This window comes from Oryzias latipes, chromosome 14 (assembly GCF_053564925.1).
Source record: "Oryzias latipes strain Hd-rR chromosome 14, Olatipes_Hd-rR_3.1".
Taxonomy (NCBI): Eukaryota; Metazoa; Chordata; class Actinopteri; order Beloniformes; family Adrianichthyidae; genus Oryzias; species Oryzias latipes.
The window spans coordinates 1,739,788-1,765,871 of NC_136250.1; the positions used below are offsets into that span (position 1 = coordinate 1,739,788).

Sequence of the window (26,084 nt, forward strand, 5' to 3'; positions counted from 1 at the left end):
TAAAAGCAAAAAGAAGATCACTTTTGATTCTTCATCTTTTCTTACATTTTTATCTTTTTCACATTTCAAAGAAAAAGACTTGTCACGTCCCGTGTACAGAAGTGAGTCTTCCAGCACACCTTACATCGTTTCTTCTCCTTCATTTCTGCTAAAACTCTGACTCAGTCACTCATTTCATGTATCAGGAATTCTTTCTGTACTTTAATGCTCACTGAAATTACAACTATCATCTCTATGTAATGCACCTGATTACTTCTAATTACAACATTTATTTTTCTTTAGAGCATATTTGCACTCATTCGGACATTCTGTTTTTATATTTCTATATTTTAAATCTATTTTCCTATTGATATTCTTTCTTTGTTTGAGGTCGCGGGCGGTCGCCTAAGCATTTCACTGCACATTGTACGCTGTATGATTGTGTGTGTGACAAATAAAATTTGAATTTGAAATTTGATTTATTCTGCTCACCTTTTTGAAGACAATCTGTCTCTTTTACATCCATCATCAAAGACATAACACTTTTATGCATAACACCCTGAGCGTGGCTAGTCTGCAGCTCACCGCTCCCCCAGGGGATGGGTCAAAATGCGGAGAAGAATTTCCCCATTGTGGGATAAATAAAGTATCTATCTAATTATTACAAAGCATTTGTTGGTGTAAGCAGTGACAGTTGGAGCATTTCAGGGACACATATCAGGAAGTTACTCTGCAGTCTGTGTTTCTCCCATTCCTCAGCGTGGCTGACATGTCCTTTCTTCTTTTAGTCTCTTTCCATCCTCTTTTCTAATGCGTCTTCTGACCTTTGAATCAACAGCCTGAAAAAAGGTCCCTTCTCGGGGCACATCTCAGCCTCGCACCATTCCCACAGTTTGCCTTTGAGCAGGACGTTCATCCTTCATCCCCTCTAAAGCTTTTGTTGCTGTCTGAAAGCTGGCTGATGCCGCGGCCATCAAGCCTAAGTTGCTGGATCTATATAAACATCCATCACTTAGGCCAGGGCTTTTCTGAGCTAAACAAAGAAGGGCTCTTCTCACTATGCTTCATTCATGTGTGCCATCAGAGGGAATGAACTAGCACTGCTTCACTTACTTGGAAAGTAAACCTGGAAAGAAACTCAACCTTCTGACGTGTTTTGCTCTCTGCCTCAGACAGAACTGGTGGGTGAAGACACATCTAACTAACGCTCTCATGACGACAGCCCTCTGAGCTTGGTAAACTACAAGCCCACATCCTGCAGCCCAAGACAAAGAGCTGTCTGAGAGCTGAACAAACTGCACTCACGGAGATCCACTACTTCCTCCAATTGTATAAAAAGAGAATGCAGAGGACTTCCTGCCTCTTAGTTGGTGATAGAGCTGCTGGAACACAAACACTAAACAGCAGAGGTTGAATAGGCAGTCCCCTTCCAACAGCAAACATGCTTCAGATCACTGGATGGCAGCTTTGGAAAACAACAAAGGTGGAGCTCAGCATCCTTCTGTAATGTCTTCAGTAATTCAGCATCTTCTCTGAAAGGAATCCCTCTGATGGTTCTAGAAAAGAGGAGACCTGAAAGTTTCAAAACTTTCAGAGTCAGAAAAACAGAAGGAAAGCTACTGAGCCCGGTTTGACCTGTTTTCATGACTCCTCCCACCTGATTAGGTCCACGTCATGACAGTTCATGTGATCATGTCGACCATCATTGTTGCAGAAGTGGAAAAACAAAAGGATACTTTTATTCTGCTGTCGTGTCCAATTCCAAATGTCTTTTCTATCTTTTGCCACTTTTTTTGTTTGTTTTTTAACTTGTGACAAACAGCTGATTAAACAGATGAAGGCTGAAGGCCTTTTGTGTTGGACAGCTTTTAATATTACAAAACAGGTTATGAATCTTCGGGGGGGACCAGGGTGTAAATCTGTATAAACCCCTTCTAGTTTTTTATATATTTTTAGCATTTTATTTTTTAAATACATATTTCCTTTTTTTCTTTTTTAAACAAAAGGGAAGTTTGTAACGGAAGTAGCTGAGCGGCATTGTCCGAGCGCGCGCGCCCCCGCGTGAGTGCAACTCTGTGTTACAGCGTCAGTCAGTCAGTCAGTCAGTCAGTCAGTCAGTCAGTCAGTCAGTAAGCCAGCAGCTTCACCTTTACTAGAAAAGAGGAAGACAGTAGTAGTCCCGCGCGCCAAGATGCGGCAGTGTGCGGTGCGCGTGTCCGTGGCTGTGTTTGGATTTCTGTCAGCAGGTGAGAGCTGAATTCTTTATTTCTAAATGAATCATGTCATGTTTCTGCTGAAAGAAAAGAAGAGGTTCTGTGGAGAGTTTTCTGGCAAATCCCCTTAAACTGAACTCACTCTGGAGTGAAAGGAAGAATGTCATCAGCAAACAGCCGAAAATCTGCTGATGCGGGAGAAAAGCGGGGAGCGGGACATGTAGAGAGGGGCCTCTGGTTGTAGGGGTTCAAGCTAAAACTCCTAATATTAGTTTTCTGTTCTGATATAAAAAAAGAAACTCCATGTTTTCAGGACACATTTAATATGTTGAATGGATTCATTAGAAAGCTCAAGCTGAATTGAATTTTGAAATACGTGAATATATATCTGAATAGTTATATATATATATATATATATATATATATATATATATATATATATATATATATATATATATATATATATATATATATGAAATATGAAAAATGAAAAATGAAGATTTGATTCATTATATTGTCAGCTGAGGTACAGAAAAATGTTGTGTAATGCAAAGGATTTGTAAGTATATTACACATTTGATAACACATCTGTTTGAAAGAGTTTCTGTCATTTACAAGATAGTCAGAGTTTATCTGTCCAACTCATATGAAAAGATGACTTTTGAGCTTTACAATGGGGATTTTATAACATTGAACGTGGATTTAATCTCCATCTCTGATTTCCCTCTTCAGGAATTTCCCAAATCTTTTTTGTTACATTTCATCCATGGTACAAAAACACCGATAACCCAGTTGATGGGACAGGAGACCAGGGGGGCCCTTATGGAATAAAAAACGTTTTATTTCATAAATGTAGCTGATGTTTTCAGTTGAACTGATAAACTACTGCAATTTAAAGCACTTCATAGAATCTTAAACGGAGCAAGTTTGAACATATGTCTCTGTGGGCCACATATGTTTTTCCAATGGGTCTCCAATCCCTTTGTATTTTCCAACTCAACGCAACTGACTGTATTTCATCTTTGTTCTTGTTCTTTTAAAGTCCCACTCATCAGCGTTCGTGGTTTTGTAATAATGATTATGTCGTTTTTAGCCAAAATCAAAAATCCTGGGTAGTTTTCCAGGACATAGTTTCTGCAGATCAACATGAGCTTATTAGAAATTTGAGAATTGTAGGACCGTTGGAGCAGAGTAAAGGCCCGTACACACCGGGACGAATATTCGCCAGGCGTTATTCGCCAGCGTTTTTCGCCACGTTTTTTGTTTTCACACCCAGGCGATTTTCGCTGACGATGAGCCGAGCGAACATGCAATTTCATTCCCTGACATTAGATGGCGCTTAATGTAAACAGAAATACTCCTGTACACAAGGTGGCGCTGCGCAACTTTACGCTTCTTAAAGTCGCTTTTCACTCAGAAGAAGAGAGCAAGTATTTACACGCTTGTCAGAATCAAACAAAGAAAACATGAATATTTCAAGCATCAGTAGCTCCAACTGGTACTTGGTAAGGGGATATTTTATAATGTCCGTCATTATTTCTTTGCGGCAGTGTAGACGCTACTTGGCGTCTATCTTCTTCGCTGGGATGTGTGCTCAGCAAGGCAGTTTTGTGTTTGAGCGCCCCCAAGTTGTGTTTTACTGTAACTTCAGAAGCTCCAGACACGTGTGCAAAAGCGGCATTCTCATTGGTCGAATAGATTTCGACGCAACGCGTAGAAAAAAAAAAACGAACCCGAGGCGTTTTTTTTTTTTTGACGCGTGGCGTTTTTTCGCGTCGGTGTGCACACTCTCAATGGTGCCCCTTGTTTAGTCACGAGGCGTTAAACGTCGGCGAAAATCACGCGCGAAATTCGTCCCGGTGTGAACGGGCCTTAAGCCCTTCATCATTTCCCATCATCTCTTTGTTTACACTCCCTCTGACCAGCTAACACCCCTCTCACCTCTAACCTAACATTACCAGAGCATCAAAAATGGTGATCAATGTCACAGCTATCCAGCCGTACAGTTTAGATCCAGATACCAGCTCAGACGAGAAAATAAAGACGATCATGAATCTATTTGACAGTGGATGCATCAGAATGGAGGAGAACGTGGAGCTTGTGGACCGCTGACTGTAGCTGACTTCAACTGCCCTTTCAAACTGCATTTCTTCATCTGATTGATTTTACTAAAAAATTACTCAGAAATACAAATTTAACCCTTGTGCTATCTTAGACAGTGACGTGCAGTCAGGAGAGGCAAGTGAGGCTGTGCCTCACCTGTCATTTTGGGAAGAAAAGAGAAAAAATAAATTCAATTATTATATTTAATCAGTAATTTGTGCTTTGCAGTCATTTTCCATTTAAATGTACCATTTTTGGGTGTTTTTTCTTTTCAAAATCGCTGAATTTCCGCATTTGCCGTTCAGATACTAAGTGACGTGCGATGAGGCACCAGCCCGCTGAGCATCACCTTGGATTGCGCAATACCTATGTAGTCAGACGGTACTGCTGTCTCTCTGTGTGTCGGTTCAATCACTTGTACTATAGGAGCTGAGTTTACATAATTTAGCAGATGTATATGATGTACAGTGTTTGTTTTTATAAATAACTGTATGTGAGGGACGTGTTTCTTGTGCTGAGCGCTAAACGCCGGCGAAAAAGCCGCTGGGTGAGGCCAGCAGTTCTCGTGCCTCATGTTAGGGGGCGCCGGTGAGCCCTGAGATTATGACGCTAAAAAACCATAGACATGACAGGCAACACGGTTGACAGATAACATGGTTGATGTCACGATGCGGGGTGGCTCGAGAGCCGGTAGGACCCAAATGCAGAGGCGGAGGCACACGGTTCAAGGGCAAGGGGGTTTAATGCAAAACAAAAGCGCTGCAGAGCAGGATTACAAAACAAAACAAAAACTCACTGTGGCATGGCGAGGGACATGAAACCAGGACGCTAGACATGAAGACGTGAACACCATGACAAATGCTAATGGACTAGCACAGGAGGAAGGCAGAGACAAGACTTAAATACAGACAGGGCAAACAAGACACAGGTGAACACGATCAGGGCAGATGGGGACCAAAGGAAGTAAAACTCAAGAAACAATACAAGACAGGAAACCTTTCAAAATAAAACAGGAAACAGAACCAAACAAGACAGAACAAGAACTAAAACGAAAAACAAGACACAACAAACTCAAACCATGACAGTTGACAGGTAACACGGTTGACAGGTAACACGGTTGACAAGCAACACGGTTGACCGATAACATGGTTGACAGATAACATGGTTGACAGGTAACACGGTTGACAGGCAACACGGTTGGCAAATAACATGGTTGACAGATAACATGGTTGAAAGGTAACACGGTTTACAGGCAACACGGTTGACAGATAACATGTTTGACAGGTAACAGGGTTGACAGATAACATGGTTGACAGGTAAAACGGTTGACAGGCAACACGGTTGACAGATAACATGGTTGACAGGTAACAGGGTTGAAAGGTGACAGGGTTGACAGGCAACACGGTTGACAGATAACATGGTTGACAGGTAACAGGGTTGAAAGGTGACAGGGTTGACAGGCAACACGGTTGACAGATAACATGGTTGACAGGTAACACGGTTGACAGGTGACAGGGTCAACAGGTAACACGGTTGACAGAAAAACATTGTTGACAGGCAACACGGTTGACAGGTAACACGGTTGACGGATAACATTGTTGACAGATAACACGGTTGACAGATAACATGGTTGACAGGTAACATGGTTGACATGTAAAATGGTTGACAGGTAACACGGTTGACAGGTAACACGGTTGACAGAAAAACATTGTTGACAGGCAACACGGTTGAGAGGTAACACAGTTGACAGATAACAGGGTTGACAGGTAACACATTTGACAGGTAACATGGTTGACAGGTAACACGGTTGACTGGCAACACGGTTGACAGATAACATGGTTGACAGGTAACAGGGTTGACAGGTAACAGGGTTGAAAGGTGACAGGGTTGACAGGCAACATGGTTGACAGATAACATGGTTGACAGGTAACACGGTTGACAGGTGACAGGGTCAACAGGTAACACGGTTGACAGAAAAACATTGTTGACAGGCAACACGGTTGACAGGTAACACGGTTGACGGATAACATTGTTGACAGATAACACGGTTGACAGATAACATGGTTGACAGGCAACATGGTTGTCAGGTAACATGGTTGAAATGTAAAATGGTTGACAGGTAACACGGTTGACAGGTAACACGGTTGACAGAAAAACATTGTTGACAGGTAACCCGGTTGACAGATAACATGGTTGACAAGTAACAGGGTTGACAGGTAACATGGTTGACAGGTAACACGGTTGACAGATAACATGGTTGACAGGCAACATGGTTGACAGATAACATGTTTGACAGGTAACAGGGTTGACATTTTGGCCATGTTAGAGCCCTGTGCTACCCGCAGAACCTTGGGCAACTCATAGTTTTATAATTGTACATGTGTTTCTGCAAATAGAATAGCAAATTCACATGAACATGTCAGTAACACAGGAAGTTAATAGTTTATAAAACTGATAAATACAACTCAGGGGCAAGACTTATACCCTTAATTATAGAATCACTAATTTATTTCTGTATTTCTGAGGAACAAGAAAGTGAAAGATGACATCAGATCTTATTTTCACAATATAGATTAGTTATCTTGCAAATAGCCACAGCTCTTCTGCTAAATACCAAATGAACTAAAAACCCAAAGAGACTAACAGAGAGGTTGTGTCCTACAGGCAGCAGGTGTGATCAACACTCTGGAGGTTTGAGTCTTTGAGTGACAGCAGCAGGACATCTGAATTTCTGGGCTCTTTTCTCAGGAGGTCTGAAATCAGGACCCCCCCCCCACCACCACCACCACCACCACCACCACCACCACCACCTTCACAGTTGTTTTGGAAAAAGATCTGTGATGAATGTCTATAGTCAATTTGTTACTGTGTAACAAATGTAACAAAAGGACTAAAGCATGACAATGACTGAATGAATTCATACATGGAAGTGCATTTTGTACGACTCAAGAGCTCACAAACCTTTGATGTTTCTACTATAGAGGATTCAGTGAACAAGTCACAGATCTGTCAGGCGTTGTTCTGACTGGCGTTGGTTAAAGGTGATCATTAGAGTGAGTCTGTTTTCACTGCTGCTTTGTAATGTTCTGTCAATGGGCCTGGAGCTGATGTTCCTAAGACCTTCCTCTCTTGACAGGAAGCTGATGGCATTCTTCCCGTTTCCTCCAACCTGATCATTCCACCTCACAGGAAGTTCAAACAATGGCATTCCACTTGAGCCGGCTGTAAATAGACATTATTTAGGGCAGCAAGGTTAAAGCATGTTTGCTGTAGGGGCTCTGTAGATGTTGAATGGAGTCAAAAGGTGTTTGCACATGTATGTACCACACATGTGTGATCTTGAAATGAAATCCTGGCTTGATACTGAAAACCAAACTCATCACTTTTTCTTGGTTCTAACTTGCTCTTTTCAGAACCAGACCCTTATTGATGGTTGAAAAACGACTGTCTAAATATGTGGAGCACTAATTCTTTTTTGTCCAAATAGAATATTTGACCCTCTTTATCATATGCAGCTTTTGTTTCAGGCCTCGGAGTTCATGGGGAGGACATGCCCCCACACATAGTCCATCAGCCCTCTGACGTTGTGGTGAAAGTTGGCAATCCTGCCACACTCTCCTGCCGTGCAGATGGCAGCCCAAAGCCCACCATCCAGTGGCTGCGCAACGGTCAGCCTCTCAGAACCAGAGAGGGAGACGGCCAGCTGCAACCCATGGTTCTGTCTGACGGGAACCTTTTCTTTTTGAGCGTGGGAGGGGCAAGGCGTGGTTCACCACACGAGGGCGTCTATTCCTGTGTTGCCAGTAACAGTGCTGGCAAGGCTGTCAGCCGCAATGCATCCTTGCATATTGCTGGTAAGACTTTGTTGTGTGCAGGCCTAATGCTGAGTTTGTAGCAGGTAACATGAGAATCATTAGGATTAAGCAGTGTATGTGTGGGTGTTAACTCTTTGCATATTGCCTGTCCCGTGGACTGCAGTGAGTGAGGCTGAAGCACATATGAAGTTCTACTTTGACATCAGTAAAAGAAAATGCTTGTTTTTAGGACTGCTGGACATGCACAAACATGAATGAATGAAATGACATTTTCCATTGGGCTTTTATCAACATGAGTAAAGTTACCATTACATATTTCCTCAGTGCATCAAGGCCAATCCCAGTTAGTGATGTGACTGGCCTGATGGGAGCTGCAGTTTGTTGTGACTGTCCCTGTGTCTCTGCAGAGTTACAGGACGAGTTCAGTGTACAACCCAGAGATGTAGAGGTGGCAGAGGGGGAGCTTGCCGTCCTAAACTGTGTCCCTCCAGTGGGACACCCAGAGCCTAATGTCATGTGGAAGAAGGATGGCATACCCATCAACATCTCAGACCATCGCTACATTGTAAGGCCATGCATGTTTTCATTTAGAGTTCATGCTACCACAACACACACAAGGAATTTTTCATTTGATCTGAATTTTTTGATCGTTTTGAGCTTTCCATACCCCCCCCTCCCAAAAACAAATTAATAATTAATTCATAAATTGGGAACAAGGCAGCACTTAGTCAAAGAAAAAAGCAAATTTTATGAAGTTTGTGCTGTCACACCTCCTGATACACAACGTATATTTTCATATCAGTGCAATATGGAAATGAAACACTTGTGTGTTTAATCTACATTTTCTTAGATTTAAACACTTTAAATCAGCTTTGTGTTTGTGAGAACTCTGCCATTCAAATAATAATAATGTCTGCTGTTTTTAGCTTAGCTTCTTAACTATTTTTACTTCCATTTGTTTAAATATATGCAGTAGACATTATTGGCCTAAAAGGATCAAAAAAATGCAAAATAAACTCCAATAATGAACATTTTTCTTGGACAACATTAAGCTTGTCTTTGTTTTTATTAATGTTACGGTCACATATACAACTGTCACCGCGTGTTGGGGAGAATCTTCAAGGTTAGCTGCTGACCGATTTTTTTGAAAATTGTTGGCGTGTTAATGAATACAAATGGCGGCAGTCAGGCGACCGTCAGTCAGGCGGGGATGACAAAATGGGACGACAGCTGGGAGGCCATAGGGCGGTGGCAACCGGATCGCTGGCCGGCAGCAGCTCTGATTGGACAATTGGACAATTACGGCTGTCCAGTAGCCACTGGTATACAAAAAGTGAGCCATTCTGCACCACAGGTCATTGCTACTCAGATTTTGTCAATTTACATAAACTTGTCAATTTACAAATCTACACAATTTCAGACAACAGGCCTCCGAGGACAGCACAATGTTCTGTCTTCTTTGGATTCTTGGCATCAACTGCAACTTGTCTAGACACAGTTTTTCTCAGTCGCTGTGGTGCTATCAACGCCATGACGAATTTTGTGCAGCATCAATACCGTCTTCCTATTTGGACCCACTGAGGTGGGGATCACCAGACGTCTGGTCACCGCTAGCCATGTCAACAGCCCTCGTTGAGTTCCCGAGCTGCTGCCATACGATTTCTAATGATCAGACAGTGCAGTGGGATGGGGGCACGGGTGACTGGAGGATGGCAGTCTTAAATTGACCTATATTCAGACGATTGTGGGGAACTTGGAGGCCCCTCCTATCAGTCAGTTATCACGCTGCTGCCCTCCTGCCACCCGCCTGTCACTGGACTGCCACCGCACGACCTGCCATGTGACAGGGCGACCGCTGACCGACGTCAAAAAGTTGTCCAGTCGCCACAAAATTTGAATTATTTTGGAAAAGCTCTGCGCTGCTTGTGAAGATGCGACTGTCGCTTCGTGGTCACAAATGCCACCTGCCGATTTAGCTGAAAAACCTGCGGGATATGTGACCGTAGTCTTAGATATATTCTGTGTAGTCTTTATGGACTGCTTCCACTGTTGACCAGCCTCGGGTTTCATATCATGGATATTGTTCGTATAAACATGCAGTGAATACCTTGCTTGTCTTCTCTGGGGGTTTGCTGCAGGAGCTCAGTGGGAAGCTGATCATAGCTCCTGCAGAGAAGAACCACTCCGGTGCCTATGTGTGTGTGGCCACAAACATCATGGGGATGAGAGAGAGCAGGGCAGCTCGCCTCTCTGTGCTGGGTAACAAGCAACTTCCCACAGCTTTACAAAATCTTCCATTATTTGAACCAATTTTTGTTGGTTTTTATTTCACTACATACATAACAACCAAAGTATTTCTGTTGTCTGTTTGCAGCAAAGCCAGTGTTGACACTGACACCAGAAAATGCTACTGTCATGGTGGGAGACTCCGCCCACTTCTACTGTCAAGCAAAAGGCGATCCTCCCCCTTCAGTGGTCTGGAGCCGAGAGGGGGGGGCTCTGCCCAATGGCAGGTAGAGTACAATAGCATCAGGCAGGATTCATGCCATACCTCTGCTCATAAATCTCTAAGATATGAACCACAAGGAGCTGCAGTCATACCTCTAACCCTTGTGCTATCTTAGCTGACCCCCCCCTTACATTGACATGTTCTCCCTACCATGACAAAGGTGGATAAAGGTGGAAAGATTTCATGTAATCCATGGACACCAGTGAAGATCACAAATCATTGAAGAAAAAAGGTTCAGAGCACTGTCTAGTGGGTCTAGATGACCCAACTCCCATTGTTAAAGTGCCTAGGATAGCACAAGGGTTTATGATATTGCTGTTTTGTTATATCTTTTTTATATTATTGCTTGTATTGTTTTTATATTATTGCTTGTATTGCTCTTTCCATTTTTTTTTTTACTGTAAAGCCCTGTGGGTAATACAGTGCTGTCAGAAATGAGCTGAATAAAAGTCATCGTTGACATTCGGTTTTAAAATGCCCTTTTGGTAACACTTTATAATAAGAGTCCTTAATAAACTTAATAAACTTCATAAGACATTAAGCACTGCAAAACACCCAATAAACTGTTAATAAGAACACTGTTAACATATTTATTAATCCCATACAAGCAATTTATAAATAGCTTGTGAATAGGATTAACAAATGCTAATAAATGTCTTTATAGGCAGCTTAATACCACATTACTCATGCTTGTTAATGTCTTATAAGTAGTTTATTAAGGAATATTTTAATGTATCTATAAACAGCTTATTTAAACTTGTAAGTCAGTTGTAAGACATTTACAAATGGTAATTAATGTACTTATAAGCAGCTTACTAAAACATTACTAGTGCTTATTAATGTTTTATAAATAGTTTATTAAGGACTCTTATTATAAAGCCTTACCGCACTGGGTATTTAAGAATCCTCATTCATCAGTCAGAAGGGATCTTTTGCTTTTTTCTTTATTCAAAAAATGCTGTTAGTCTTGTTTTCTAGCTGTTCTGCATCAGGATAACTGAAATGTTGTTTGATGTCCACCAGTAAAATAGATTCACATGTTTGAAGGATGTTTGCTTTGGTAAATGTGCTGCATTTTTAACAGATATGTTGCTGGTTGTCTCCTTTTTTACGTATTGTTGAGAGGTTCTGGAGAAACCGTCAAGCAGCATTTCACTTTAAAAACTGAATCTGATTTTACTTGTTGGTTTGATAAAATGCTCCCATTTGTTTCAAGTGGTATTCCACCCAAGTCTGTTCTCTTCTGCTTGCAGGTATCTTGTGAAACCAGACCAGACCCTTCAGCTCTTTTATATCACAACTCAAGATGCAGGAAAGTACATGTGCACTGCAGTCAATGATGCTGGCATGGCCACTGCCGGCGCACAGCTACTAGTTAAAGGTAAAAGGTTTGAACTGGACTAAAACATGTTTGAACTGGACTAAAACGTGTTTGAACTGGACTAAAACGTGTTTGAACTGGACTAAAACGTGTTTGAACTGGACTAAACAAGTTTGAACTGGACTAAAACTTGTTTGAACTGGACTAAAACATGTTTGAACTGGACTAAAACGTGTTTGAGCTGGACTAAAACATGTTTGAACTGGACTAAAACATGTTTGAACTGAACTAAAACGTGTTTGAACTGGACTAAAACATGTTTGAGCTGGACTAAAATATGTTTGAACTGGACTAAAACGTGTTTGAACTGGACTAAAACGTGTTTGAACTGGACTAAAACGTGTTTGAACTGGACTAAAACATGTTTGAACTGGACTAAAACATGTTTGAACTGAACTCAAACGTGTTTGAACTGGACTAAAACATGTTTGAGCTGGACTAAAATATGTTTGAACTGGACTAAAACGTGTTTGAACTGGACTAAAACATGTTTGAACTGGACTAAAACGTGTTTGAACTGGACTAAAACATGTTTGAACTGGACTAAAACATGTTTGAACTGAACTAAAACGTGTTTGAACTGGACTAAAACGTGTTTGAGCTGGACTAAAACGTGTTTGAACTGGACTAAAACATGTTTGAACTGGACTAAAACGAGTTTGAACTGGACTAAAACATGTTTGAACTGGACTAAAACATGTTTGAACTGAACTAAAACGTGTTTGAACTGGACTAAAACATGTTTGAGCTGGACTAAAACATGTTTGAGCTGGACTAAAACGTGTTTGAACTGGACTAAAACATGTTTGAACTGGACTAAAACATGTTTGAACTGGACTAAAACGTGTTTGAGCTGGACTAAAACATGTTTGAACTGGACTAAAACATGTTTGAACTGGACTAAAATGTGTTTGAGCTGGACTAAAACGTGTTGATTGATTGATTTCAAGCATTGCTATCAATACAATAAAAAATCCACACAGATGTATCAAATTCATTACAGAAATGATGAAATGCATAGATTCAAAAGCAGTTATTTTTTAAGTTACTAGATCAGTTCTTATTTATGACTGATTATCTTCAGAAAACATTAATTCATGACTTTAGTAAACAGTAACGGGAACCGTTATGTACCGTTATGATTACAAAAGGAGCACAATATCACACAAAACCAGTAATTATTGCAGTGCATTGCAGATCAAATAAAGAAAATCAAGAGCTTATTGATTGTTATTCAAACATTTCAGTAATCATTATTGCACATTACAATGTAATACTAATTGATTATAATTGAAAAAACTTTGATTATTTCCCCACAATCAAGTTCTCACATTAATTTGGAATTATTCAAACACCTGTTGATCCTTAACTCCTCTTATCTTTATATCATAAAATCAGATTTTCTTTATGTGTTTTATTGAATATTTGGATGTTTGACCATTGTTTGAGCTCAGTACTTAGCCCGTTCCAAAGTTTAGTGCCACACAGTGACACACAGAAACTTTTCTTTGTGGTTCTTATCAGTTTGATCTTGAAGTTCCTACATCCCCTCAGTCTGTAGCCTCCTTCATTTTCCAACAACTGTTTTTGGATATTGAATGGTAACGATTTCCAACTGGCTCTGTGTAGAAGTTGTGCGGTGTAATAATCAGAAAAGGTCAGACAGTTGTAACAGTCTGGATTGATAAAATAAATTGTTTGTGTGATCAAGATAGCCTGCTTTATGTACAATTCGAATGGCATGTTTTTGAAGTAAGAAGAGAGGATGTAGTGAACCCCCCAAATTTCTATCCGGTAGGTCAAATTTGGTGAAATTAAGGAGCAGCACAATAAATATATACTGTTGTATTCTAATATATGTTTAGATATTTATGATTGAAATACTTTTTGAGATTTTAGTTTGTATGTGTCTGATGTGAGGCTTCCAACGTAGTTAGTTATTAATAACAACCCCCAAGAATTTGATTTCTGTAACACTTTCAATCGAGGCATTATTTGTTTTAATTTAGAGCTCGGTATCGGCTTTGTAGTTACCAAAAAACATCACTTTGGTTTTATCTAGGTTCAAAGATAATTTGTTGTAATCCATCCATGATTTAATTTTGGTTAACTCTACGTTTACCACATTGATACGTTCCCTTTGATTGTTTGTAGAATAGAATATATTTGTGTCATCAGCAAATAATATGAGTTTTAACAGCTTTGAATGTTGAATATATCATTTAAAAAAATATTCAATAGTAGCTGGCCCAGAATTGATCCTTGTGGGATACCACAACTATGGTTTCTGATGTAAATTCACCAATCTTGACAAATTGTTTTCTTCCCGTTAGATAGCTTTGACCCAAGTTAGCGCTATTCCTCTTATCCCATACACTTCCAGTTTGTCAAGTAGGATGTCATGATTGACAGTCAAATGCTTCTTTTTTTTAACCCTTGTGCTATCCTAGGCACTTTACCATTGGGAGTTGGGTCATCTAGACCCACTAGACAGTGCTCTGAACCTTTTTTCTTCAATGATTTGTGATCTTCACTGGTGTCCATGGATTACATGAAATCTTTCCACCTTTATCCACCTTTGTCATGGTAGGGGGAACATGTCAATGTAAGGGGGGGGTCATCTAAGATAGCACAAGGGTTAAGTCAATAACAATTCCAGCTGCATATTTCTTTTTGTCCAGAGCATTTTTGATTAGTGAGGCAGTTTGCTGCTTCATTGATGTTCTAGCTTTGACCTTTTCTGTCTGTAAAGTAATCTGAATATGTTCGCTTGTTTGTCCCATTTTTAATGATGTTATTTAATATTTCCCAAACTCGCTTTACGCTGTTTTTATTTTCATTCAGTAGATTATTGACGTACACTTCTTACTGTACCGTGTTATTTCAGTTCGTTTATTTATATATCCGTCCGTATATATAGGGAGTGTCAGGGAGGGAGGAGAAAGTAAAAACAGAAGATGGAAGGATGTTGAATGAGGGGAATGCAGTAAGAAAAAGATGGGCAGAGTATTTCGAGAGGCTGCTGAATTTGGAGGAAGATCGGGATGCTGTGATTGGGATGGATGGAAGGGAAAGTAGACTGAATGTTTTGGGAGAGTTGAATGAATCGTTGATCAGGGGAGAGGAAGTTGAGCAAGCTGTGGGAAAGTTGAAAGTAGGAAAAGCTGCAGGTGTGGATGGGTGTGCTGTGGAATGCCTGAAGTGTGGTGGAGCGATCATGATTGAGTGGTTAGTGAGATTGTTGAATGTGTGTTTTGCAAATGGGCAGGTGCCGCTTGATTGGATGAGTGCGTGTGTGGTTCCCCTGTACAAGGGTAAGGGTGATAAGTATGAATGTGGTAGTTTTAGGGGTATTAGTCTGCTGAGTGTTGTAGGCAAAGTGTATGGGAGAGTGCTGATTAATAGGGTAGTGGAGGGAACTGAGTGTATGATTGGTGAAGAGCAGTGTGGTTTCAGGAGAGGTAGAGGGGGTGTGGATCAGGTGTTTGTTGTGAGACAGGTGTGTGAAAAGTTTTTGGCTAAGGGGAGGGAGGTGTTTTGGGCATTCATGGATTTAGAGAAGGCGTATGATAGGATTGATAGAGAGGCGTTGTGGGTTGTGTTGAGTATGTATGGTATTGATGGTAGGTTGTTGGAAGGTGTAAAGAGTTTTTATAGAAACAGTAGAGCGTGTGTGAGAGTGGGAAATAGCATGAGTGAGTGGTTTCCTGTGAGGGTTGGCCTGCGTCAGGGATGGGTGATGTCTCCGTGGTTGTTTAACGTGTATATGGATGGTGTGGTAAAAGAGGTGAATGAAAGGGTGTAGGGTACGGGTGTTAGCATGATAAATACTGACGGCAGCGAATGGAGTGTGAATCAGCTGCTGTTTGCAGATGATACTGCACTAGTGGCTGACTCAGAAGAGAACTTGGCACGTCTGGTTGAGGAGTTTGGAAGGGTGTGCAACCCTAGATGTATAATATATTGTTATTTTCAGAGGTAAACATCTTTTCCATCCTTCTAAGCTTGACCCTGGTGACCTAATGTAATTAACAGAAAATTTAATATCATTATAATGACATTTTTCCCTGTATCCTTACATATGTCAATTGTAAGACATTCCAGTATTCCATACACTGCAACTGACAATTTATCAATTACTGTAAACTTTGAATTTTTTTCACATATATTGCGACTCCTCCACATTTTTTGTTTACTCTGTCCACATAGTTAAGTTCATTGTTTTCCAATTCAAAGTCAGTGTCCTTGTCGCGGCTGAACCAAGGTTATCAAAGGAATGCTCCATATTCTGTAAATAGTCCTTGATGTCTTCAAAATTGGTATACATGCTTTTGCTGTTAAAGTGAATGATTGACAGCCTTCCTTCTGGGTTAACAGAGTTTTTAAAGTCATCTATGCTGTAGTATTTGCAGTCTATATTAACAGTGGAAAAGAATTGATCAGGGTCGATGTCTTGAAGGTTGTTCTCATCATCACTGAATATTTTAAGGTCGGTTTGCTCACCATTCAGATCTCTCTGAGAGTTGTGCAGGTGACTGTTGAAGAAAAAGTGTTGTTTTTTTAAGAAGCCAGGGATAGTATAGTTCGTCTCCTCACCTCGTAAGACCAGCATCTTCACTTATCGCTTGTTTAGACTGCAGTGGCTGAAAACGTCTCCAGCTCCTTCAGGCTTCTGATAAGAACCTTGGACTGCTCAGGGAGCCGCTTCATTTCACGTAAATCTTGCAGTCTCTCACCCAAGTGCTCTGAATTTTTCCCAGCTTTTTCAAATAATGTGCCCTTGTGGCGATGTCGGCATTTCCTTTTAGTGAGGTTGTCATTCATGAAAACGTTGGTTCCCTTCAGATTTCTTCCTTGCTTCAATGAAGCTGCTTTGTGTTTCCGATTGAAAAACTTTAAGAGGATTGCTGGTTTGTCGGTCTCTCTCCTCCTGGGAAGCGGTCTGCAGATCTCCACATTGTTTGTGTCCAGAGAAATTCCTTTGGACTTTAGGAACTCCTCCACCTGTTTCTCCACAGAGATCGTCTCCTGCTCGTCAGATTCCCGGCAGTCACTGCGTGGACATATGACCGGGGTTTGATTTTCAATCCGGTGATAATAAAGTCGTTAATCCTGGAGTTCTGCTCTTCGTGTTTCGATTATATCAATCCTGTTGACAGTCTGCTCATGCAAAGCCCGGACCTGCTTCACCTCTTAGACCGTGTTCAGATATTGTCCATGTTGGATCTTACTGGCTCAATCTTCCTCAAGTACGAAATCAAGCAACTCTTCATGTCCTCTGATTCCTCCGACATTGTTTTTTTTGGGGGCATGTCTAGGAATTGCTTTTCTCAATATTTACGTTTTTTTTGCCTTAAATAGAATTGCAGTGCAGCTGCTCTATGCCTCTGTGGCATAGATCTAGTGTATGTGATCTATATTCAGTAAATGTCGATCTATCTTTTAGGGCTGAGGTATAAATCAATTTTATTGATAAATTCAAATTTGTTTTAGAAGATTTATTTTAGGGAAAATCGAGATTTTGTTTTCCTAGCTCTCTGCTTTCTTGGGCTTCCCATTTCTCGCAAGGCGCACGACTGTGCACACTGTGCACGTGACATGAGAATGCCCAGTGCCACCTCGGTGTAGCGTTCAGTTTGGGCTGATATGAAGCAGCTGGAAATGTGTCGATTTTTAACACGATCTAGACACAATTGGAGGATAAAGCTGCTGGACTTCCATCAGCAACCAGAACGTTTAATAAAAAGTGTTGATCTGGAGACAGTGGTGTTGCCAGGCAATGAAGCTATGATGCTAGGATGCTAGGATGCTATGGTGCTAGGATGCTATGATGCTAGGATGCTATGGTGCTAGGATGCTATGATGCTAGGATGCTATGGTGCTAGGATGCTATGGTGCTAGGATGCTAGAATGCTATGGTCATATGATGCTAGGATGCTATGATTCTAGGATGCTTGGTTGCTATGGTGCTATGATGCTAGGATGCTATGGTGCTAGGATGCTATGATGCTAGGATACTATGGTGCTGGGATGCTAGGATGCTAGAATGCTATGGTCCTATGATGCCAGGATGCTATGGTGCTATGATGCTATGATGCTAGGTTGCTATGGTGCTATGATGCTAGGATGCTATGGTGCTATGATGCTAGGATGCTATGGTGCTATGATGGTATGATGCTAGGATGCTATGGTGCTAGGATGCTAGAATGCTATGGTCCTATGATGCTAGGATGCTATGATGCTAGGATGCTATGGTGCTAGGATGCTAGGATGCTAGAATGCTATGGTCCTATGATGCTAGGATGCTAGGTTGCTATGGTGCTGTGATGCTATGATGCTAGGATACTATGGTGCTAGGATGGTATGGTGCTATGATTCTAGGATGTTATGATGCTAGGATGCTATGGTGCTAGGATGCTAGGATGGTATTGTGCTATGAATCTAGGATGCTAGGATGCTATGGTGCTAGGATGCTAGGATGCTATGGTGCTAGGATGCTATGATACTAGGATGGTAGGTTGCTATGGTGCTCGGATGCTGTGATGCTATGGTGCTAGGATGCTAGGATGCTAGAATGCTATGGTCCTATGATGCTAGGATGCTATGGTGCTATGATGCTAGGATGCTAGGTTGCTATGGTGCTATGATGCTAGGATGTTATGATGCTAGGATGCTATGGTGCTAGGATGCTATGATGCTAGGATTCTATGGTGCTATGATGCTAGGATGGTATGGTGCTAGGATGTTATGATGCTAGGATGCTATGGTGCTAGGATGCTAGGATGGTATGGTGCTATGAATCTAGGATGCTATGATGCTAGGATGCTATGGTGCTAGGATGCTAGGATGCTATGGTGCTAGGATGCTATGATACTAGGATGCTAGGTTGCTATGGTGCTCGGATGCTGTGATGCTATGGTGCTAGGATGCTAGGATGCTAGAATGCTATGGTCCTATGATGCTAGGATGCTATGGTGCTATGATGTAGAGGGCTGCATTGGGATCGGGTCCCGCCGGGTCCCGCGGGACCCAACCCAAATCTCGCGGGATTGGGCGGTTTGAATTGTGCTGCGGGCGGGAGCGGGCGGCAAAAAAAAACCCCCGCGGGATCAGTGCTGGCATGAATATCTCATGAATATATTTTAGCGGACTACGTTAGGCTGAGCGGCTGTTGGATTCTTATGTACTGAAGCTCCGTGAAGGCATCAGGTAGAGACGCCCAATGGCCTCTGACATCTAACCTGTTGTTGGGGGTGCGCCCCGCCCCGCCTCTTACTAAGAGCGCGCTTCAGGCCGTCTGTCTGCGCGCGCACACACGCACACTTTTAACCGAACGGGATTTGTGAAAATATATTTAATAATTAAGTTGCACATTACACAAGAGGAATGCATGAAAAGATGAGGCTGGAGGAGGGACATGAATCTCTTTAATAATATCAATAAAAATACGTGTTTTTTTCCTGCGGGACGGGAGACGATACAAAATCAATGCATCTCTATTACTGTGCGGGACTAAATTCTATGAGTTTTGCGGGTGCGGGCGGGAGTGGACAAACATATTGCGGGAGCGGGCGGGAGTGTAACGCATACGTTGCGGGAGCGGGCGGGATTGGTCAAAAATTCAGCGGGCGCGGGCGGGAGCGGGATAAAGAAAATAGTCCCGCGCAGGGCTCTACTATGATGCTAGGATGCTAGGATGCTATGGTGCTAGGATGCTATGATGCTAGGATGCTATGGTGCGAGGATGCTATGGTGCTAAGTTGCTAGAATGCTATGGTCCTATGATGCTAGGATGCTATGATGCTAGGATGCTTGGTTGCTATGGTGCTATGATGCTAGGATGCTATGGTGCTAGGATGCTATGATGCTAGGATACTATCGTGCTAGGATGCTAGGATGCTAAAATGCTATGGTCCTATGATGCCAGGATGCTATGGTGCTATGATGCTATGATGCTAGGTTGCTATGGTTCTATGATGCTGGGATGCTATGGTGCTATGATGCTAGGATGCTATGGTGCTAGGATGGTATGATGCTAGGATGCTATGGTGCTAGGATGCTAGAATGCTATGGTCCTATGATGCTAGGATGCTATGATGCTAGGATGCTAGGTTGCTATGGTGCTATGATGCTAGGATGCTATGGTGCTATGATGCTAGGATGCTATGGTGCTAGAATGCTAGGATGCTAAAATGCTATGGTACTATGATGCCAGGATGCTATGGTGCTATGATGCTAGGTTGCTAGAATGCTATGGTCCTATGATGCCAGGATGCTATGGTGCTATGATGCTAGGATGCTAGGTTGCTATGGTGCTAGGTTGCTATGGTGCTATGATGCTGGGATGCTATGGTGTTAGGATGCTAAGATTGTATGGTGCTATAATCCTAGGATGCTATGGTGCTAGGATGCTATGGTGCTAGGATGCTATGAAACTAGGATGCTATGGTGATAGGATGCTATGATGCTATGGTGCTAGGATGCTAGGATGCTAGAATGCTATGGTCCTATTATGCTAGGATGCTAGGTTGCTATGGTGCTATGATGCTATGATGCTAGGATGCTATGGTGCTAGGATGGTATGGTGCTATGATTCTAGGATGTTGTGATGCTAGGATGCCATGGTGCTAGGATGCTAGGATGGTATGGTGCTATTAATCTAGGATGCTATGATGCTAGGATGCTATGGTGCTAGGATGCTATGATGCTAGGATGCTATGCTGCTAGGATGCTAGAATGCTATGGTCCTATGATGCTAGGTTGCTATGGTGCTATGTTGCTAGGATGCTATTGTACTATGATGCTAGGATGCTATGATGCAAGGATGCTATTGTGCTATGATGCTATGATGCAAGGATGCTTGGTTGCTATGGTGCTATGATGCTAGGATGGTATGGTGCTAGGATGGTATGGTGCTAGGATGCTATGTTGCTTGTGCTATGCTAGTGAGCTGTTCCATCCAGAGACATTAAACCGCGATCCTGTTTGAAATATTTTCATGGACTGCACATTAAGATGTGGCTGATAAATATAATGACATTAATTGATAGGGCATAAATGGTGGTTTATAGATATAATAAAAGACGTGAATCCACCTTGTATGCAACTTTATTAGTAGTGCCTTTGCAACACTACAAAGCCAGTGGTGAGTTGGAAAAAAAGCCCCCCTTGTGAGAATGAATCTGTCAATGAAACAAGAACCTAAAACTTTATTTTGATTTATATAAAAATGTATCAACTGGAAGCAGAATTAGGAAGAAAGTTTTTTTTCTGTCAATCTGCCTCCTCTAAATCTGTCCTTTTTTTCTCCACAGGTTTTAATTTGAGTGTACTGTTAGATGACATTAAATACATCTTCATACCATTTATGAATGACTTAATTTTCTTCAAAGTCAGTTTGTTGCTACCAAAAATGCTCTGCAGAATGTGTTCTAGTGTTTCTATGTATGACATTCTCAAGGTAGCGGTAGCTCACAAAACTCCTGGTACATTGCTCTAAAACCATTTTTACAGTTTGTATTTAGTTGTCTTCTGTGTTAAAGCCAATTTCAAAAGGAGATATTAAAATAAAATAGCTTTTGTTAAATATATTCCATCATTGTCATTTTTTTAAAGGATTAAAAGGAGTGCAAAAAAAGATGGATCAAAATCAAAAATTGAATTTGGGATAAAAAAAACAGAGGTTTAGTTTTTACAGTTTTACAGTTAGAAGCATATTGTTTTTTCACTGGTTTCAAAAATGAATGAAGTATTTGTGTTTCTAGAGTCTGCGAGCACTGAGCAAAGAGACTTCCACAAAGAACTGTCAGCTCTGCGGGTGACTCTGGAGAACATCACCATCATGGCCACAGGGTCCAACATATCTTTAGTTCGCTGGGCGGTATGATGCATCGAAGCTCCAGTGAAATTCTGTACTGAAAAACAGCAGGTGTCTGATCTTCTTTTGCTTTGCTTCCACCCAGCCCCAGCACATCCCATCCCAGCCACACTACCTGGATGGCTTTGAGGTGCTCTATCGCTCTGTTCTGCCTGCCAGATCGGACTGGGCAGCTAAAAAAGTCAGCGTGCCCAAATTCCAGACTCATGTAGGCCCCTTGAAAAGGGGATATAAGTATGAATTTAAAGTTCGCCCCTATGGAAGCAACTTGTACGGAAGAGAAAGCAACACACAGGACCTCAGAGTCCCAGAGAAAGGTGAGAAGTTGAAGAGTTACAGGACCAAACATGTATTTTCCTTATATAACAATAACTGTTTAACAACAATGCCAGTGAGTTTATTGGAATTCTTATTGCTCAGTCCCCAGTGCACCCCCGTTGGCGGTGTCCATGACAGTGAACCATGAACAGAACAACACCATCAGGTTGAGCTGGGAGCCTCCACCTCCTGAAAGCCACAACGGCATCATACAGGGATACCAGGTAATGAAAGCACTCCTGACTGCTAAAACCAGACCCCAAAACAACTGAGGCCAAGATGTCTCCATTCATGACTTCCACCACAGTCATTGGTGTTTTCCAGTCACATCGACCTCACATTCATTCTACAATTGTTGAATGAAAGTTCAAGTCACCCCAAGCTGGGAAATAAGATGTTGTTCACTCCTTTTTTAGATTGATTTGAATTACAGTTCACTTCTAGGGTTTGTGCATCACTGCCCATTTCTCACAACGGGTGGCATTATTGCCTTTCTCTTTTTCTTACTGAGAGATCATGTTAAGAGCATATCTTTAAATCTTCAATGACATATTCTCCATAGTATGACAATGGGGGATTATTATTTGACTATAAATGTGTATTATTGATGGAACATGGTAATGCAAAAAATCTACAGGGACTTTGGAAAGTCAAGATCCATCAAAATCCTGCTGATGTTTTTTCATGTTTAAGCCCCATAGATGTCCAGCTCAAGTGTCTAGTTATTCAAATTAATAAAAGCCTGGAAAGCATGTTTTCTTAGAAAACTCATTAAAATGCCATAAATGCTTCTCCAGGTGTGGTGTGTGGAGTCTGAAGAAAAGCTATATCAAAACTGGACCGTGGACAGCAGCCAAATGAGCCTGAATGTCTCAAATCTGAAAGCAGGGAAACAGTACTGGATCACCATGGCAGCAGTCAATGGAGCTGGAGTGGGAATGCTCAGTGACCCTCAGGAATTACTGATCTGTGAGCCGATTGGCTGTAATCTCTGCCCACACCTGGGCTGTGCGTTTTAGAAACACCATGAGACAAGATTTCATTAACTGTTCTCTGTTATTACTCAGACCCAAAGACACGCAGCCTGAACGAGTCAGACAAGCAAAGCCGAGACCTGTTTCATGTCATGGATCTGCTCTACAATCCAGTGGTGATTGGTTTTCTCAGTGCCTTCCTGTGCTGCAGCCTTGTGGTCACCGCCATCTTCCTTTTCAGACGCCACAGCCACGCTGGCAAGCTGTTCCCTGGACCCGGCAAAACTAAGGGTGTGTGTGCAAACAGCCAAAATAATTGTTAAACTAGGGTGTTGATCAAATCTGAAGAATGAAACTCATTTAGAAAGTGAGATTCTGATCTATGAAAAAGCTAAATGTTCAAGTTTTTCTGTTCTTCAGGTGATTGCAGGCTGACCAGTGAAGACCTCATCATCAAGCACAGGTACAAAGGGGAAGGCTGGACCAGCTGCCATGTGCAGTAATATGAAAAAGTTTGATATGGTAACACCATTTGCTCCAGAGCTGTAATAACTTTAACAAACGTCCCTCTTTAGGGAGGAGGGAGAAAGTAGGTAACGTAAAGGAAAAATAACAGCTGGGCGGAGTTCCGGTAGCCACACAGCCGTTTATTAGGGCTGCAGGTGTCACAACATAAAAACCAAACACTAAAGGCTGGCTTAACGATGAAATCACTTCATAAACTCTAAGGTTTAAAGCAAGATACCTATCCCCAGACATGCAGTCTCTAAAACACAACAACTACTCAAAAAGCAAAGAAAAACCACAAGGTTCAATTGAACAAAAAGGACAAATCCAGAATAAAACTAAGGAGAGGAAAGCCAGAGGCTTTGACAGGCTGAGGCCAGGCAGACAGTAGAGCAGTGCTGCCAGATAGTGTCACAGTTTTCCATCTGAAAACAGCCAGACCCAGCAAAAAAACGGGGGGGCTCTCCTACGTACCCTGCCCCTCCATATATAAATAGAATAACGGGATCAGGAGAATCAACAATACACAGCTGTTTTGTTTTTCCCCCCCTGCTGGACTAATTTTGGACAGGCGGGGCGGGACGGCAAACCCCCAACAACAGGTTACATGACAGAGCCCGGGTCTATTAAGCAGCTCTGCCTGCTGCGTTCACGGACTTCCAGTACATAGAAAATTAGCGGAACTCCAACAGCCACCCAGCTTTACTTAGTCCCCTACTATATTTTGAATATAAAATAAAAACCGCCGAACCAACCCTAAAACCCAAAACGCCCAAAGTCTTTTTACCCGCAAATTTAGAACCAAAGCTGCCCAAGCGGGCAGAAAACCTCCCAATCTGGCAACACTGTAGAAGAGGCAGGCTGAAGAACAAACTCTTCTCGGGAATTCAACCGCCACTGCAGCAGAGGTTTTTGAAACTTCCCTCCCAGCCGGGCGATTCCTGGAGCCTCAATCAGCAGGGGGCGGAGTCAGCAGCAGTGGGGGAGCTGGACCTCTACAGCAGTGTTTTTCAACCTTTTCTGAGCCACGGCACACTTTAACCTTAAAAAAATCCCGCGGCACACCAGGATCCAAAAATTAAAAAAAAAAACAAAACAAAAAAAAACGGACAAACTCATAGTCTGTATTGATCTACAGTCCCTCCACAATCTCACATGCATTTTTGAGATAATTGTTGCAGAAAAAGCTGGAAACTGCAGCTGTTTTTTTCTAAAAGATGCAATAAAAGTTAAGTTAGAAGATGTAAAAACAGTTTGATGTGTGTTCGTTGTTTCAAGACGTTTAACAACAGATCTCCTTGAGCGCTGTCACTCTCACAACCCAATGCATCATGGGAGATGTAGTGCATTAAACGGCCGGCGGAGATTGCGTCTCTGAGCTTCCTTGTTTTGTTCACTTGTTCCACGGTCTGATACCAGATTCTGTGGAAAGCTACACCGATAAAGACGAGCTTTAGCTGGTATTTTTGTTAGAACTGAGCGACTTTACGAGCTAAATCGGGACAAGGAAGTGAAGACTTTAACCACTTCTGATTGGTCAGACCGATGACATGTGATTAAGCTCCCCAAGAATGATTGGTGGAGACAGTTAAAGGGGCGGGACTTTTCCAAAATACAGCCGAAGGTGCAGCTTAATCGCGGTACTGTACAGTCATTCTTATCAAAATGTCTTTAATAAAATAAAATAAACGCAAAGAAAATGTATTTTACGATCTTTTATATTCCTAACTCCTCAGTGTTTTATCAGGGCCTGTTTGGATGAACAGAGAGCTGAAATCCTGGAGATGTTAAATGTTTAATTTTTCAGTTAATGAGGGCAATTTCCCACGGCACACTTGACCATCTCCCACGGCACACTAGTGTGCCGCGGCACACTGGTTGAAAAACACTGCTCTACAGGAACTAAAACTCAAACAAATGTGCACACACCACATAAAACATCCAGGCAAGACGACAGGTCCAAACATCTCTTTTAATACTTGTGGGACCTTTCTAAAAACCTATACAGCTAAATCACAACAAATTATTCTGAATGAAATGATCTTTTGCCAGTCATTAAGTCTGATGGATGTAATCATAAAAGTTAAACATTTATAGACAAACGATGTTCATGCATTAGGTCATACACTCAAATATTCAGTTTCTTTTACGTTTTAGCAATCTACAGTGTTGTGATTCATCTCTAGGATGGCAGCTCCAGATTCTTCATGGATATCTGGAAGCTGGAGACCTGCCTTCAAGCACAAGTATCAGGATTTATGGGCTCAGGGTCAGAAACACCCCGGAATCCGGAGCACCAGTGAGTATCCACTCTATATAAGGGAGGATTGGGTGCCAAAACAACATGATCACCGTTCTTGGAACTTGTTAAAGGGCCTATATCCTGCTTTTCTATTCCATATCCATAT

At 41.8% G+C, this 26,084-nt stretch overlaps 1 protein-coding gene across 5 annotated transcripts in view; it reads left to right on the forward strand.

The window, feature by feature from the left end:
• The window catches only part of robo4 (roundabout, axon guidance receptor, homolog 4 (Drosophila)), a 55,021-nt gene that overhangs the window by 734 nt on the left and 28,203 nt on the right, over positions 1–26,084 (forward strand). For 4 of the 5 annotated variants that reach the window (XM_023962267.2, XM_078931058.1, XM_023962266.2 and 1 more), the window contains exons 2-13: positions 7,811–8,149; positions 8,518–8,675; positions 10,249–10,369; positions 10,485–10,623; positions 11,873–12,000; positions 21,765–21,880; positions 21,963–22,194; positions 22,298–22,419; positions 22,993–23,164; positions 23,263–23,460; positions 23,590–23,632; positions 25,863–25,975. In XM_023962267.2, the coding sequence (XP_023818035.1) occupies positions 7,811–8,149; positions 8,518–8,675; positions 10,249–10,369; positions 10,485–10,623; positions 11,873–12,000; positions 21,765–21,880; positions 21,963–22,194; positions 22,298–22,419; positions 22,993–23,164; positions 23,263–23,460; positions 23,590–23,632; positions 25,863–25,975 (1,881 nt within the window). Of the gene's footprint in view, positions 1–2,015; positions 2,226–7,810; positions 8,150–8,517; positions 8,676–10,248; positions 10,370–10,484; positions 10,624–11,872; positions 12,001–21,764; positions 21,881–21,962; positions 22,195–22,297; positions 22,420–22,992; positions 23,165–23,262; positions 23,461–23,589; positions 23,633–25,862; positions 25,976–26,084 lie in introns of those variants that run through there. The other variant, XM_023962268.2, reaches the window with a different exon arrangement.